Below are 16,826 nucleotides of genomic sequence, written 5' to 3' on the forward strand. Positions count from 1 at the left end.
GGCATCGGAAATTGAGATTTGTGGGTTAAACGGGGAACCATTATCCCAGGGTAAAATTACCTCTTGCACTAGCCAGATTTCTTTGTTTATTGGAGCCACACACTCTGAAAAATTGTCCTTTTATGTGACTGTCTGTACTTTTGCCCCATTGGTGTTGGGGTTACCCTGGTTAAGGGCCCACAATCCTCAATTTGACTGGGTCTCTGGGGAGATTCTTAGTTGGGGTACTGATTGTTTCAGGAGTTGCTTGAGCCTTCCAGTCAGGCTTTCGCAGCTAAGTTTGCCAGGATTGCCAGGATGTTATGCAGATTTTGCGGACGTGTTCTCCAAAAGAGTTGCAGAGGTACTACCTCCCCATCGCCCCTATGACTGTGCCATTGATTTGTTGCCGAATGCTAAGCTTCCCAAGAGCAGGTTGTACTCCCTGTCACGTCCTGAGACTCAGGCTATGGCAGAGTACATTCAGGAGAACTTGGCTAAGGGATTTATCAGACCTTCACAGTCTCCAGTTGGGTCGGGGTTCTTCTTCGTGGGTAAAAAGGACGGTTCGTTGCGACCCTGCATCGACTTCAGGGAATTGAACCGTATCACGATTAAAAACTCATACCCACTGCCTCTCATTTCGGTCTTGTTTGACCAGCTTCGTACTGCCACCATTTTTTCTAAGATTGACCTACGCGGTGCGTACAATCTAATCCGAATAAGAGAGGGGGATGAATGGAAGACTGCCTTTAATACCCACTCAGGGCATTATGAATATTTGGTGATGCCTTTTGGGCTCTGTAATGCCCCGGCAGTCTTCCAGGACTTCATGAACGATGTGCTCAGGGAATATTTGGATAGATTCTTAGTTGTATACTTAGATGACATCCTAATCTTCTCCCATTCCCTGGAGGAACATCGGAAGCATGTACGCTTAGTCCTCCAGAAACTCAGAGACCACCGGCTTGGGGCGAAGCTGGAGAAGTGCGAATTTGAAGTTCAGCAAATCGCATTTCTAGGATATATTATCTCCCCAGAAGGTTTCCAAATGGAGGGTTCCAAGGTACAGGCAGTCCTGGATTGGGTGCAGCCCACTAGTTTGAAGGCGCTTCAGCGTTTTCTGGGCTTTGCAAATTTTTATAAACGATTTATCGCTGGATTTTCGTCTATAGTGGCGCCCTTGGTGGCACTCACTAAGAAAGGGGCGGATGTTGCTCACTGGTCTTGTGAGGCCAAAGCGGCTTTTGCCCGTCTCAAAAGGGCATTTGTCTCGGCCAAGGTGCTGCGACACCCAGATCCAGAGCGTCCTTTTGTGGTGGAGGTGGATGCCTCTGAGATGGGTATTGGGGCAGTGCTCTCTCAGATGGGGGTGTCTGATAATCGCCTTCATCCCTGTGCTTACTTTTCCCGTAAATTTTCGCCTGCCGAGATGAATTATGATGTGGGTAACCGGGAATTGTTGGCTATTAAGGATGCACTCGAGGAGTGGAGACACTGGCTTGAGGAGGCTAAGTTTGTGGTCTCAATTCTCACCGACCATAAGAATTTGGCATATTTAGAGTCAGCGAAGCGCCTCAATGCCAGGCAGGCACGATGGGCTTTGTTTTTTGCTCGCTTTAATTTTTTTATAACATATCGCCCTGGGTCAAAAAACATCAAGGCTGATGCGCTCTCGCGGAGTTTTGCTCCAATCCAGGAGACCACCGAGGAGCCATTGCCCATTGTGTCCCCATCATGTATTAAAGTGGGCATTACCCAGGACCTCTTGTCATTAGTCCTTAGAGCACAGGAGCAGGCTCCTCCAGACCTTCCGGTAGGTCTTTTGTTTGTGCCTCCTAGGTTAAGACAGCGAGTGTTCCTGGAATTCCATGCCAAGAAGTCGGCAGGTCACCCGGGTATTGCCAGAACTCGGGAGTTGCTATCTAGGGCGGTGTGGTGGCCCTCGGTGGCTAGGGATGTGGATCAGTGGGTTCGGGCATGTGACATCTGTGCCCGAAATAAGACTCCTAGAGGGGTTCCTGTTGGCCCATTACATCCACTCTATTCCATCTAAGCCATGGACCCACATTTCAATGGATTTTGTGGTGGACTTGCCCAAATCCTCGGGGATGACAGCCATCTGGGTTGTCGTTGACAGGTTTTCGAAGATGGTGCACTTCGTTCCATTGGTTGGGCTGCCATCGGCCAGACGCCTGTCTGAATTATTTATGCTGCATGTTGTGCGCCTCCACGGGTTGCCACTTGATGTGGTCTCTGACCGCGGATCCCAGTTTGTGGCCAAATTCTGGAGGGCATTTTGTTCCGATCTCCAGATTTCTGTCAGCTTGTCGTCAGGCTACCATCCGCAGTCTAATGGGCAGACTGAAAGGGTGAACCAGTCCTTGGAGCAGTTCCTCAGGTGTTATGTCTCCAAGTGTCAGACTGACTGGGTGGCTCATCTGTCCATGGCGGAGTTTGCCTATAACAACGCGGCTCACTCTGCTACAGGGATCTCTCCCTTCCTTTGTGTGTATGGGCATCATCCTAAGGCCAATTCTTTTGACCCCCAGGACTCCACGCCTGGTGGTTCCTCTGTGGTTTCGGTCCTTAGAGGTATTTGGAGGAAAGTGAAGAAAGCCCTTGTGTCTGTGTCATTAGTGACCAAAAGGGTTTTTGATAAGCGGAAAAGACCCTGCAGCTTCAAATTAGGAGACTTCGTCTGGTTGTCTTCCAAGAATTTGAAGTTGAGACAGCCATCTCATAAGTTAGGCCCCCGGTTCATCGGTCCTTATAAGATCACTAGGGTTATCAATCCGGTGGCATTTCAGTTAGATCTACCCCGTTCTTTGGGTATCAATAAAACATTTCATTGTTCCCTTTTAAAACGGGCGATTAGTAATCCTTCTTCCAGTGGAAGACCTTCCCCTCTTCTGATACGTGGCCAGAGGGAGTTTGTTGTTGAAAGGATTCTTGACTCCAAGATGGTTCGGGGTCGGCTGTCATTTTTGGTGCACTGGAAGGGGTATGGCCCGGAGGAGCGGTCGTGGGTGCGCAGTTGTGATCTTCATGCCCCCAGACTGTTACGCTCTTTCTTCTCGCAGTTCCCCGATAAACCCGGTGGTAGGGGTTCTTTGACCCCTCGTCAGAGGGGGGGTACTGTTAGGGTCTCCTGCTCTGTGCTGCCACGTCGTCATGGCAACCGGGAGACAAGTGCTAGCGGAGTAACCTGAGCGTAGCTGATACTCCGGTTCGGGTCTTTTGCTGTGCAGTGGTTACAGGCTCTGTGCACGGCAGGGGATCCGGTGCTGGTTTTTGTGCTCACAGTCTGTGAGGTCTGAGTGGGGCGTGGACAGCACCTGCTATATAAACCCTCTTCTCAGGTTAGGCAGATGCTGCTGAATCTTTGTTGGTTAGTCAGTTCCTGAAAGCTAGCTAGTACTGTGTAAACTTTGTATTTGTTTGTTGCTTACTGCAAATAGGCCTTGGGATTTGGTATTACACTCTGCCAAACCAGACCTAGCAGTAAGACTGGAGTCAGTCGTTTAACCTGCTGGGGTTCTTTTGCTACTCTGTGAACCTAGCAAGTTTGCTGCTGTATTCTCAGACTTGCCTGCCAAAATCCTTTCTCACTGTGCAAGGTGTTCAGGTGTCAGTTTAGTGGCAGTAAGCTGAACCAGTGCACTGCAAGTGAGGACTAGGATTGTGGAGACTCTCCTTGTGTCTATTATTCCATCTCTGACCAAGGAGTTTACTGCCACACCCGTTGGTAACCCTTTAGGGTTTTGCTGTTGCCCTTAGCAACAGCATTTCGGGTTCTCTACGTATTAAATCACAACATCTCGCTTCTTTCCATCTGAGCATTCCTAATACTAGGGAGACACACAGTTTCTTAGCCTTTGGGCTTCTCTGTTCACTTTGTGTTTATTTTGTTACCCTATCACCTTCTATGTATGTAATGTCATATTCCCCAGTCTGTCTGTGAGTTCATTTGTTTTGCATCCCTCTCCGTTCAGACACCAGTACATTCCTGCTGGCACTGGTGTGCATAACAGATATAAGAGATTAAAATAGGAAGAGACCGTAAGACTTGATGTGATGGCAAACCTTCATCATTTAACATTCTACCATACTGTTTCCTATAAAAATGTCAAAAACAAGTGTAAACTACAGTAGAGATTGTAAAACTTAAAAATGGCTACTGTTATACTGGCCAAATAAAAGTCAACAAGATAATCAGCCTGATTTAGATTTTCAAGCAAACCTGATGGTTTACATACAAATCTGAATGTTTTTGGTTTGTGCAAGTACAGAACCGGTCCTGTGTGATCGCAGGCAGTCCTCCCTTGCCAGAATTGACATGCTACAGTATTTGGGGGCAGCGATCAGGACCGTTCTCCAAAACAGGGGCTTGTCATCCTGTTTTGTATGTGTGCTGAGCCCAGGGACTGAGACAGACTTCCTGGACCCGGCTGGCCGGTTTAGAAGGACAGCGTGCATTAGCTTCAGCTTACGCAGACTGGCCAAGGGTTGTGACCATCACTACTGGGGCCGGTGCTAGGGTGTTCGGCGCCCCCCTGCAACCTATAAATTTTCACCCTCCCTCTCATACTTTACAAAGGGATCATGCAATAAAGGGTGTGGACTCACAAGGAAGGGATATGGCTAGACAATAGTACTTCTAATTCTAATTCAAATTATGTCACACTATCTTATTCAATCTTATTCACATAGTGTCCCCAATTCATATTACACCATATACTGTAGTTGTGCCCCTTATACACATTACACCACACAGTAGTGCCCCTTGTGCACTTTACGCTACAAAGTAGTGCCCCTTATACACACCCTTATACAGGGTGACAATGCACGTTCTCCATGCGCCACCCTCCTCCATCCCCAATCCAGTTTTGCCAGTCCTCATATTACTTTTCCTCTCACCTTATTAGCCACTGACCTGGCCTGCTGCCACTGCTGTTTTTACTGGCTGCACTTGGTTCTATCCTGTGTGTGCCGATCTGGCTGCGGTTTTCTGCTGTTAGACGTAGGCAGTGCCGCATATGCACAGATGATGATTTTGGGACTTCAACAAGCCTGCTGGGAGGGGTAACAGCTATTCCTCCCAGGGACAGGACAGTACATTGTGCAGGGGGAGGCAGTTCCAGGATGCAGGTAGGTATGTTACAGGGAGTAGGGGGTAGTTACAGGATGTGGGGATGCAGGTACATGTGGGTGCCTTTACAGCATGTGGGGCTGTATTTACTTGGGGGTGCAGGGGTGTCAGTTACAAGGTGCACCAGTAGGAGTTATGGTGTGCAGGAGTAGGAGGTCACGGTGCAGTGGTGGCCATTACAGGGTGCAGGGAGAGAAAGGACAGAGTGCAGTTACATTGTGCATGGGCGTCATTTGCATGAGGGCAATCACAGAGAGCAAAAATTGTAGAGGTATAGAATATACACTGTGCAGTGCGGACACTTGTATGGTGCAGTTACAGAGGGGTGTAAATGGGTGCAAAGGAGGAACTTATAGGGTTAAGGGGTGTCACTTGCATGAGGTGAGGGACAGTTATAGGGTATAGGGAATCAATTACAGTGTGCAGTGAAGGACTGGGGGGTTTGATGTCATAGTTGCAGGGGAGGTGTAAAAGGTGTAAGTTAAAGGGTCCCTTGCATGGGGAAATGGTGCAATTACAGTGCTTAGTGAGAGCAGTAACATGTTGCAGGGTGCAGGGATGGAAGGTGCATGTAACAGGGGCTATATGCACCTGTCATTCGGTAATCTCAGCACCAACCCCCCAGCCCGGCACTAAACTACTCCATCCCCCTCCTCTATGCTCCTTCACTGTATATTGATGTTGGGTAACTAGGGTAGAGAGAGATATTGTTGCCTTCAACTGCGCTGATCAGGAGGAGAGGGACAAAGCCAGAGTTGCAGTCCGTCACCTGAGTGTGACCTGCAGAGCTTTGTCTCACCTGTAGAGCTCCTTCACTCTGCAGGCTGCAGTAAGAAATAGATGGTGACGCACACATACAGCAATTGGCCCTGCTGATTTATTGGCTAATCTGCCACTGGCTCTGGGTCCCCTCTGGCTGGACTGCGTGCCTGCCCCCCACCCTTATCCACTATGGCTTGATAGGTGCCGGAAGAGTACAGCCACAATGTGACAGGCGCAGCAGCGTCCGCAGCAAGCACTGGACAGACAAAAGCAAGGATGCTTGGATAGCAAGGAGAGCGCCTCTCCTGACCAGCGCCTCCCTGCTTTGCATACCCTTACTGAGCGGGCAGAGCAGTGCCTGATCACGACCGATAGTTGCGATGGTTAGCCAAAACTGCATTTTCTGTTTCCTATAGACTCATACTGCATTTGCATTTTGGCTCTATGGTATTGCGCAGCCGCTTCTATAAATCAGATCCAATGGCTTGGTTTAGGGTGGAGGAGTCTTATACCCCTTTCAGCCAGCTTGAGGCGGGTCGCACCTGGGAGCCTGACACAGGAGCTCCCAGTGTGCGACCCACCTCAGGCGCCCCGCTGCCGCTATCTGCAAACCAACATATTGCCGGATTGGTGACGGCAGAGGGGACTTGGCGGTTATTGGAGATCACATGATCTCCAAGCACTGCTCGTATATACACACAATGAACGGGAAACGGGTCACATCGAGTTCAACCCTGCTCACGACTAGGTTGAAATACCGTGGTCGCTCGCCCAGTATTTCACCCTTGCACCTTTCAGACCGCACCTGAACACGGGTTATGCGCGTTCATGTGCCAGTAACTCGTGTTCATAGGTGGCGGTCTGAAAGGGCTATTAATTAGAAGCTGAAAATGTTTGCACTCACACTGCCCTCCAGTGATTGGTGAATCGGAGATGACGCTTGAGTGCATTGCTAGTTTGTGCTAAGGGAAGCCATTGATATATTGTAGCACAAAAGAGCAATGTTCTGATGTATTTAGAACTATTGTTGGCAAACTATAATGTATTATAACTTTATAAAAATAATAATAAATATTCTAAAATATAGCTAAAAGTAGACAAACTCATTGATATTACAGCTAATTTTTTTCTTCTTCTGTTCTGTATAGGTCAGCTTTTCACAGTACACAAACATTGTCATTTTTGGTGTGCCACAGATGGTAAGTAATTGTTTTCTAAAATGTTGTACTTATTTGGGCAACCATTTGTGTTAATTATATTTCCACTTGTTAAGACCAGAAGTATAAAATTACACAAAACTATTTGGTCAGTTATTGGGGCCTATGCAGTGCTTGTCTGATTATTGCACATAAAGGGGTTCAGCCAGAGAAGGATGTCAACACATTTTGCAGCTTTCCTTCCCCACAAAATGTATTTTCACCTTCATCCACTAGGGGACAGTGGAGTGTAGGCAATTGGAGAGGGGGTGGGGGGGGATATAGAGACAGGTGGATAATTGGTGCCTGGCACTTTTAATATTTTCAGGAAGTGTAGCTGGCTCTTCTCCCTCTATATGCCTCCAAGCCCAGTTTAGATTAGGCTAGATGCTAGAACCAAGTGGGCTAAAAGACCTCTGATGTCAGGGGGAGGAACTAGGCCGGCGGGATAGTGCTTTCACTATCCATGCTAACAACTACTCGTTTTAGTAACCCGGTGGTGAGCAAAGCGGAGTGTAGCAGGCCACTGAGCCTGAAGCATGGTGAGCATACATTTTAGGTACCATGGGGGTCATTCAGTGTTGATCGCTAACTGCCGTTGTTCGCTGCGTAGCGATCAGTGAAAAAAAGTCTAATCTGCACATGCGTATGCACCGCAATGCGCATGTGCGTCGTACATGTACGAAGTCCTTTATGGTTTTGCACTGGTTCTAGCGACGATTCCAATCGCACAGCCGAACGCAAGGAGATTGACAGAAAGTGTGAGTTTCTGGGTGTCAACTTACCGTTTTCTGGGAGTGTTTGGAAAAACGCAGGCGTGGCCTGGCATTTGCTGGGCGGGTATCTGACGTCATTACCGTGTCACTCGTCGCAGCAATCATCGCACAGGATAAGTAACTACAGGGCTGGTCTTGTTTTGCACAAAATGTGATTGCAGGCGCACTGCTGCACAGGCGTTCATACTCCTGCAAAGCGAAAATTCACTCCCCCGTGGGCGGCGACTATGCGTTTGCACGGCTGCTAAAAACTGCTAGCGAGCGATCAACTCGGAATGAGGGCCTCTGTTCTGGCTTTGTTTTACATTTTATTTTATTTGTTTTGCTTGAGCTTCACTGAAGACTTCAACAGGCAGGCTGTATGCTGCTGCAGTTTGTCTGCAACAGAGAAAGCCTCTGGGGGACCCTTCACAGCTTATTGAGGAGCTTTTGTCCTGGTCTCCGGCCACAGGATCAACAGAGAAGCTGCTGTCTGGTCCTGCAGCCTCCCACACACCGGATGGCGTAGGAAGCAGTAAGTATCCCACCATTATGGGCTCCTTAGCTGCGGGTGCCTCCCAGCGCGGTTAGGTCATTGCTCTGGATATTCCAGATGCCCTATTCTTGTACCTGCGGTCTCAGCACTAGGGAAGTTCTGGGCCACCATTTACTGCCGGCTGCTGTCTGCTAGAAGCAGAGACGAGGCCGGCACTACACTGACAGCATGCCTCAGAATGCCGCTAGCAATAGAGGTAACAGCAGCGCTGTAACCCATGGCAGACAGGCAAAATGAATACACATGCTGGTGCGGCTGTTGCACCAAATTGCAGCTGTTATTCGAAAATCAACAGGACTGCTGGAAGGCGGAACTAAAGGTCGGCACCCATTGAATGGGTTGCCCTCTCTCAGGGTTCTGTGCAGGGACTTCAATATTGCAATTCCCAGGATTCTCGGCTTTCTGTTAGCCCACCAAGGATTAAACCCCTCCAAAATTCTGCATTGTCATTTACATCCACATTAGTGGCCAACTGCAGATTCTACTCTGGTGCTTTACTGGCTTATATCCCTTCTTTAAATTGATAAGAAGCTAATTGTTAAGTGTATATTATGTGTATTTCTCTGTAAGAACCCTCTCTCATGCAGTGGGGATCTTTGTCTTATTACAGTGCATACCTCCCAACTTCTGCGCTGAGGAAAGCAGGGCTTCGCCGCGTGCCGAACCAAAAAGGGGGCGTGGCCTCGATTGTGATGGGCGTGACCTCGCCCAAACGGACCATTTTCCTGCCTTTTGGGGGCGTGCCTGCAGCCCCCACTCCTCTCCTAGCACTGAATACAACTGCATTTGTTTTATATACAATATACACTAGTGGTAATTCTGGTTACATTGCTATATCCCTGGGTTTGTTCTGTAATCCAGTTATGTTTGTACTGAGAGTTCATTTGATATTATTTTAGCTAGCTATGTGGGCTATTGTTATTATGGGAAGCTTATAAGGTGGTCTATTCTATAACTATACAGCTCTCCGCTGACACCTGTTTTGATACACTAACACTCTTGGCAGTTTTGTCTATACAAGATTCCTTTTCTACTATGGTAGTTCCAGGCCAGTGATCAGGATATACAGCGTAGGGTCTTTAATAACTGCGCCAAAACTTTAGACTCTACGGCCTGAAGGTGCTTCAAAACATATCAGTTCCTCTACAAGGTGTCCATGGACTCTTGGTCATTTGCAGGGAAGGTTTTCTTCAATTTCGTATGCGGTCACTCTTCCACATTGTGTCTTATTTTCCATAATGGAAGTGGACAGAACTCTATGGTGACTCACATAGTCGCCGTCATCGTTTACATATAGCTGTGGTTTATTGGTACTTTAGTACCATTATCTCTAGGCTCACCATAGAAGCAGATTACAGTAACAGTGGTAACTGTTGGTCAGTTCCTTTGTTTTTCTCTAGTCTTCGGCATGGTGTAAAGAAATTTAATTACTAGGACTCTGCACTAGAGTGAGAAATGACACACCAAGTGTAGAAAAAGCAACAATAACAACAAAGACGCTCTATTGTGTTCCCTCTGTTGTTTTGCTGCTATGCAACAGGGTTTTTGGCATGTCATTTTGGCACCTGTCATTGTTGTAGGTTGGTCTTTCAGGATTCTCTCTTCTACTCTTGCCTCACTAGTAGGACAGGTGTTGCAGTCCCCTCACCTCCTTATTACCTCCTTTTCTCTTACGTCCTAGAGGATACTGGGGTCCATATTAGTACCAGTGTATAGTACCAATGTACCATGAGTACATTAGTACCAGTGTACCATTTGCTCCACCTCCTCCCTAGAAGAACCTTCCGCTTCAGACATGCCGACACACGCGTACCGACACCCCCACACACTCAGGGAAATATCCAATCTGGAGACAGTCCCCCAATAAGGCCCTTTGGAGAGACAGAGAGAGAGAGTATGCCAGCACACACCCAGCGCCAATGACCCTGGAAAACAATTTCCCAGACACACAGCGCTTTAATATTATTCAATATACCTTCACTGCCAAATTAAGTGCCCCCCCCCCCCTTCTTTTTAAGCCCTCTGTCACCGTGTTCAGCAGGGGAGAGTCCGGGGAGCCAGCTTCTCTGCTGTGTGCTGTGGAGAAAATGGCGCTGGTCAGTGCTGTGGAATTAAGCTTCGCCCCCTCAGCGGCGGGCTTCGGTCCCGCTCAAAAATACAATACTGGCGGGGGATTTGTATATATATTGCCTCCGCAGCCCATATATACTAAAATGCCAGCCTAGAGGTTTTATATTGCTGCCCAGGGCGCCCCCCCTGCGCCCTGCACCCATCTGTGCCTCAGTGTGTGTTGTGTGTGGGAGCAATTGGCGCGCAGCGTTACCGCTGCGCGTTACCTCAGTGAAGATCAGAAGTCTTCTGCCGCCTGTGATGTCTTCTTTCTTCTAATACTCACCTGGCTTCTATCTTCCGGCTCTGCAAGGAGGACGGCGGCGCGGCTCTGGGACGAACGGCGAGGGTGAGACCTGCGTTCCGATCCCTCTGGAGCTAATGGTGTCCAGTAGCCTAAGAAGCAGAGCCTATCACTTAAGTAGGTCTGCTTCTCTCTCCTCAGTCCCACAATGCCGGGAGCCTGTTGCCAGCAGGGCTCCCTGAAAATAAAAAAACTAACAAAATTATTTTAATCAGAGAAACTCAGGAGAGCTCCCCTGTAGTGCACCCAATCTCCTCTGGGCACAGTTTCTCTAACTGAGGTCTGGAGGAGGGGCATAGAGGGAGGAGCCAGTGCACACTCATTCTAAAGTTCTTTATAGTGCCCATGTCTCCTGCGGAGCCCGTCTATACCCCATGGTCCTTACGGAGTCCCCAGCATCCTCTACGGACTAGGAGAAAAAGATTTACCGGTAGGTTTCAAATCTTATTTTCTCTTACGTCCTAGAGGATACTGGGGTCCATATTAGTACCAGTGTATAGACGGGTCCACTAGGAGCCATGGGCACTTTAAGAATTTGATAGTGTGGGCTGGCTCCTCCCTCTATGCCCCTCCTACCAGACTCAGTTTAGAAAATGTGCCCGGAGGAGCCGGTCATGCTTGGGAAGCTCCTGAAGAGTTTTCTGCATTTAGTTTCGTTTTTTTATTTTCAGTCAGGTCTGGTTGGCACCAGACTGCCTGCTTCGTGGGACTTAGGGGGGGAAAAGACCCAACCTCCCTAGGGTTATTGGTCCCCGCTGACAGGACACTGAACTTCTGAGGGTCCTATTCGCAAGCCCCACCACGGCGAGCGTACTGACCCGCAGCACGCCACATTCCCAAACAGAGCCAGAAGTCAAAAGAGTGGTGAGTAGGTGGCCGGCGTCCCGGTTAGCGGGTCACCGGCTATAATGGCGGCACAAGAGTAGGAGCGCAGCGCTGACATGCAGGCTGCGCTCCAGGCTTCAGAGACACCGTGTGACCGCTGTGAAGGGTGAGCTGAAGCCACTAATGATACCCACACTGGCAGTACATCTTACAGGGGTTTTAACCTACTGTAGAACAGAATATTTACCTCAGCCAGTATAAAAAACCCGGGAAGACCACCCGCCATTAAGGGGCTTCACTATGAGTGGATCCAGCAGCTCACCAGCGCCATTTTCCCTCTGCAGCTATACATAGGCAGATTGACAGGGAATCGCAGCTCCTCCACAAGGGCTCCAGAACACCTATTGGTATCAGGGGGTCATAGCAGGGAGAGTGGAGCAATATTTGGTGTACTAAGCCCTATTAAGGATACTTAGTTTGCGACCCAGCTAAACTTGTTCTTTAGCTACAGGGGCGCTGTGTGGCTGGCTCCATTATACTCTATGTCTCCCTGGCTCTGTGTGGGTTAACTGTGCTTTTAACGTATATTCGTGTGTGTGTGTTCTTTCACATTTACTATGTCAAAGGAGTGTGTATCATGCATAGCAGAGTGTTTTTCTCAATCTGAGGGATCAATGCAGTGTACTCAGGATAGTACACATTCTCAGGCTAGTGGATCTGAACCAGTGTGGTTAGATTCATTAAAAGGGATGATTTCAAATATTTAAAATAAACTATCCTACAATGAGGAGTCTCGTTACTTAAGGCAATCTGTTGATGACCTCATGAATAAAGATTCAGTGGTCATTCCAGCGTCTCAGACCCCTGCCATTTGTCCACAAAAGCATACTCTGGCCCAAATCATGCAGGCTGATACCGATGATGATGATGTATCAGACTCAGAGGAGGGTGAGGTGGACTCGGGAGGGGGGGGATACAACTTTGTCACAGGGTATACAGGCCCTGATAGAAGCTATTAGAGATGTCCTGCACATTCCTGATAAGTTGTCAGAGGACGAGGAGTAATCTTATTTTTATGTGAAAAAGAAATCCTCAGCTACTTTCTCTGCATCTAAGGAATTAAATTCCCTATTTGAAGCAACTTGGGTAAATCCTGACAAGAAGTTTCAGGTCCCAGAACGGTCACTCACATCCTTCCCGTTTCCTCAGGATGATAGGAAAAAATGTTGATGCATCGGTTTCTAGGCTGTCACGTAAGATAGTTTTACCTGTTCCTAGGGCAGCTTCCTTGAATGATGCTGCAGACCACAAGATTGAGACCACTCTCAAATCTCTGTACACAGCTGCGAGGGAGGCCCAGAGACCCCCTATAGCTTGTGCATGGATCTCTAGGGCCATTGCAAAATGGTCTGTTAATCTAATTGACGGGTTAGATTCCTTATCCGGGGGGGAGATAATTTTACTCCTACAGCATATACAGGATTCTGCCAACTTTATGGTGGAGGCCATAAAGGAAATTGGTTTACTCAATGCACGCACCACTGCCATGGCGGTGTCAGCACAAAGGGGCTTGTGGTTACACCAGTGGATTGCGAACGTGGATTCCAGGAAAGGCATGGAAAGCCTACCTTTCACAGGTGAAGCCCTTTTTGGAGATGAACTGGGTACGTGGATATCCAAGGCTACAGCGGGTAAGTCTACATACCTTCCGCAGCTCCCCCAGCTAGAAAATCCTACACTGCTCCAACTCTGCAGACAGCGAAGTTTAAAAACAAAACCAGAGGTGGTTCTACAGCCTTCAAAGGCAATAGAGGTAAACCCAGAAAACCAGCAACTGCAGGTTCACAGGGACAAAACCCCGGTTTTGCTTCCTCTAAGCCTTCAGCATGATGGTGGACCATACTGCCTGGAAGACAGGCAGGTGGGAGCCCGTTTAAGATTCTTAAGTCACATATGGGAAACGTCATGCCAGGATTATTGGGTCAAAGATCTTATAGCCCAGGGCTACAGACTGGAGTTTAAGGAACTCCCACCTCACAGATTCTTCAAATCAGGCTTACCAGCTTCTCAAGAAGCAAGTATGACTTTACAGGAAGCAATTCAAAAACTGGTACAGATTCAGGTAATTGTTCTAGTTCCGCTACTGTTTGTAGTACCGAAACCAGACGGTTCGGTAAGGCCCATTTTAAATCTCAAGTCGTTGAACCCATACTTACGGATGTTCAAGTACAAGATGGAGTCTCTGAGAGCAGTGATCTCAGGTCTGGAGAAGGGAAGGTCTGGAGGATGGGGAATTCTTGGTGTCTCTGGATATCAAGGATGCGTACCTTCATATTCCGATTTTTGCCGCCTCATCAGGCTTATCTAAGGTTTGCCTGACAGGACTGTCACTACTAGTTCCAGTCCCTGCCATTTGGCCTCTCTCCGGCACCGAGGGTGTTCACCAAGGTAATGGCAGAGATGATGTTTCCCCTCCGCAAACAGGGAGTGAACATAATTCCATACCAGGACGATCTGCTGATAAAGACACCATCCAGGGAGTGGTTGTTAGACAACATTGCCCTCTCAACACGACTACTCCAGGATCAAGGGTGGATTCTGAACCTACCAAAATCTCATCTGGAACCAACATGGAGGCTTCCGTTCCTGGGGATGATACTGGATACGGAGGCACAGAAGATATTCCTTCAGTTGGAAAAGGCATTGGTGATCCAGTCGATGGTGCGGGATGTTCTGAAACCAACCCGGATATCGGTGCATCTATGCATGCGCCTTCTGGGGAAAATGGTAGCTGCCTACGAGGCGCTACAGTATGGAAGGTTCCATGCAAGGCCCTGCCAACTGGATCTATTGGACAAGTGGTCTGGATCGCATTTACACATGCACCAGAGGGTCCGTCTGTCCCCAAAAGCCAGGAGGTGGTGGTTTCAGACTTCTCACCTGACCGAGGGCCGAAGGTTTGAGATTCAAAATTGGATTCTGTTAACCACATACTCAAGCCTCAGAGGTTGGGGAGCAGTCACCCAAGAGGACCAGTTCCAAGGAAAATGGTCAAGTCAGGAAGCCATTCTTCCGATTAACATTCTGGAACTAAGAGCCATATACAACGCCCTTCTACAGGTATCGGATCTTCTTCTAGATCAAGCCATTCAAGTTCAGTCGGACAATGTGACGGCTGTAACGTACATAAACCATCAAGGCGGAACGAAAAGCAGAGCAGCAATATCAAAGGTAACAAGGATTCTCCTCTGGGCAGAAAGACACGCTGTGGCATTGTCTGCGATCTTCATTCCGGGAGTAGACAACTGGGAAGCAGACTTCCTCAGCAGACACGACCTCCACCCAGGAGAGTGGGGCCTGTTCAGGTGCGTGACACGTCGTTGGGGAATTCCACAAATCGACATGATGGCCTCTCGTCTCGACAAGAAGCTGAAGCGGTATTGTTTCAGATCGAGGGACCCACAAGCAGTGTCGGTGGACGCTCTGGTGACTCCATGGGTCTACCAGATGGTGTACGTGTTTCCACCACTCCCATTGATCCCAAAGATTCTCAAAAGAATAAAAAGGGAAAAGGTTCAAGCAATTCTCATTGCTCCGGACTGGTCAAGAAGGCCTGGTATGCAGATCTACTGGAGATGCTCCTAGAGGACGTGTGGCCTCTACCCCTTCGCGAGGACCTTCTCCAGCAGAGGCCATTCGTCTATCAAGACTTACCACGGCTATGTTTGATGGCATAGAGGTTGAGCGTCAAATTCTAGCCCGAAAAGGGATCTCGGATAGGGTTATTCCAACCCTGATCCAAGCCAGACAGGGGGTAACGTCTAAACATTACAGGTTGAGTATCCCATATCCAAATATTCCGAAATACGGAATATTCCGAAATACGGACTTTTTTGAGTGAGAGTGAGATAGTGAAACCTTTGTTTTTTGATGACTCAATGTACACAAACTTTGTTTAATACACAAAGTTATTAAAAATATTGTATTAAATGACCTTCAGGCTGTGTGTGTATAAGGTGTATATGAAACATAAATGAATTGTGTGAATGTAGACACACTTTGTTTAATGCACAAAGTTATAAAAAATATTGGCTAAAATGACCTTCAGGCTGTGTGTATAAGGTGTATATGTCATATAAATGCATTCTGTGCTTAGATTTAGGTCCCATCAACATGATATCTCATTATGGTATGCAATTATTCCAAAATACGGAAAAATCCGATATCCAAAATACCTCTGGTCCCAAGCATTTCGGATAAGGGATACTCAACCTGTACCACCGTATTTGGAAAAAATACGTCTCTTGGTGAGAGAACAGGAAATTTCCTGCGGTGGAATTTTAACTGGGACGTTTTCTCCTTTTTCTGCAGTCAGGTGTGGATGTGGGCCTACTTTTGGGGTCCATGAAAGTCCAGATTTCGGCCTTATCCATTTTCTTCCAGAAACAATTGGCTTCTCTCACTGAGGTTCAGACATTTTTGAAGGGGGTGCTGCACATACAACTGACCTTTTTGCCTCCTACGGCACCTTGGGATCTCATCGTGGTGTTGCAATTCCTGCAATCGGAATGGTTTGAGCCTTTACAGGACGTAGACATCAAGCTTCTTACGTGGAAGGCCGTCACACTGTTGGCATTTGTTTCTTCGAGGCGTGTGTCGGAGCTGGTGGCGTTGTCTCACAAGAGCCCCTATTTGATTTTTTATGAAGATAGGGCTGAACTCAGAACTCGTCAGCAATTTCTTCCAAAGGTGGTGTCTGTGTTTCATATCAACCAACCTATTGTGGTTCTGGCGGTTACCGACACCTCTGCTACTTCAAAGACCTTGGATGTTGTGAGGGCTTTGAAGATCTATGTGAAGCGGACAGCTCTTCACAGAAAATCTGACTCGCTGTTTGTTCTCTATGATCCCAATAAAATTGGGTGTCCTACTTCAAAGCAGACTATTGCACGCTGGATCAGGCTTACTATCCAGCATGCTTATTCCACGGCAGGTTTGCCGAGTCCAAAATCTGTACAGGCCCACTCTACTAGATCGGTGGGCTCTTCCTGGACGGCTGCCCGGGGTGTCTCGGCTTTACATCTCTGCCAAGCAGCTACTTGGTCAGGTTCGAACACGTTTGCTAAGTTCTACAAGTTCGATACTTTGGCCTCTGAGGACCTTCAGTTTGGTCAATCAGTTCTGCAGG

General features: G+C 48.0%; 1 protein-coding gene across 1 annotated transcript in view; it reads left to right on the forward strand.

Annotated features, from left to right (window-relative positions):
* The window catches only part of ATPSCKMT (ATP synthase c subunit lysine N-methyltransferase), a 153,048-nt gene that overhangs the window by 105,185 nt on the left and 31,037 nt on the right, over positions 1-16,826 (forward strand). The window contains exon 4 of the mRNA XM_063922763.1: positions 7,042-7,092. Coding sequence (XP_063778833.1) covers positions 7,042-7,092 — 51 coding nt within the window. The remainder of the gene's footprint in view (positions 1-7,041; positions 7,093-16,826) is intronic.

This window comes from Pseudophryne corroboree, chromosome 5 (assembly GCF_028390025.1).
Source record: "Pseudophryne corroboree isolate aPseCor3 chromosome 5, aPseCor3.hap2, whole genome shotgun sequence".
Lineage (NCBI taxonomy): Eukaryota > Metazoa > Chordata > Amphibia > Anura > Myobatrachidae > Pseudophryne > Pseudophryne corroboree.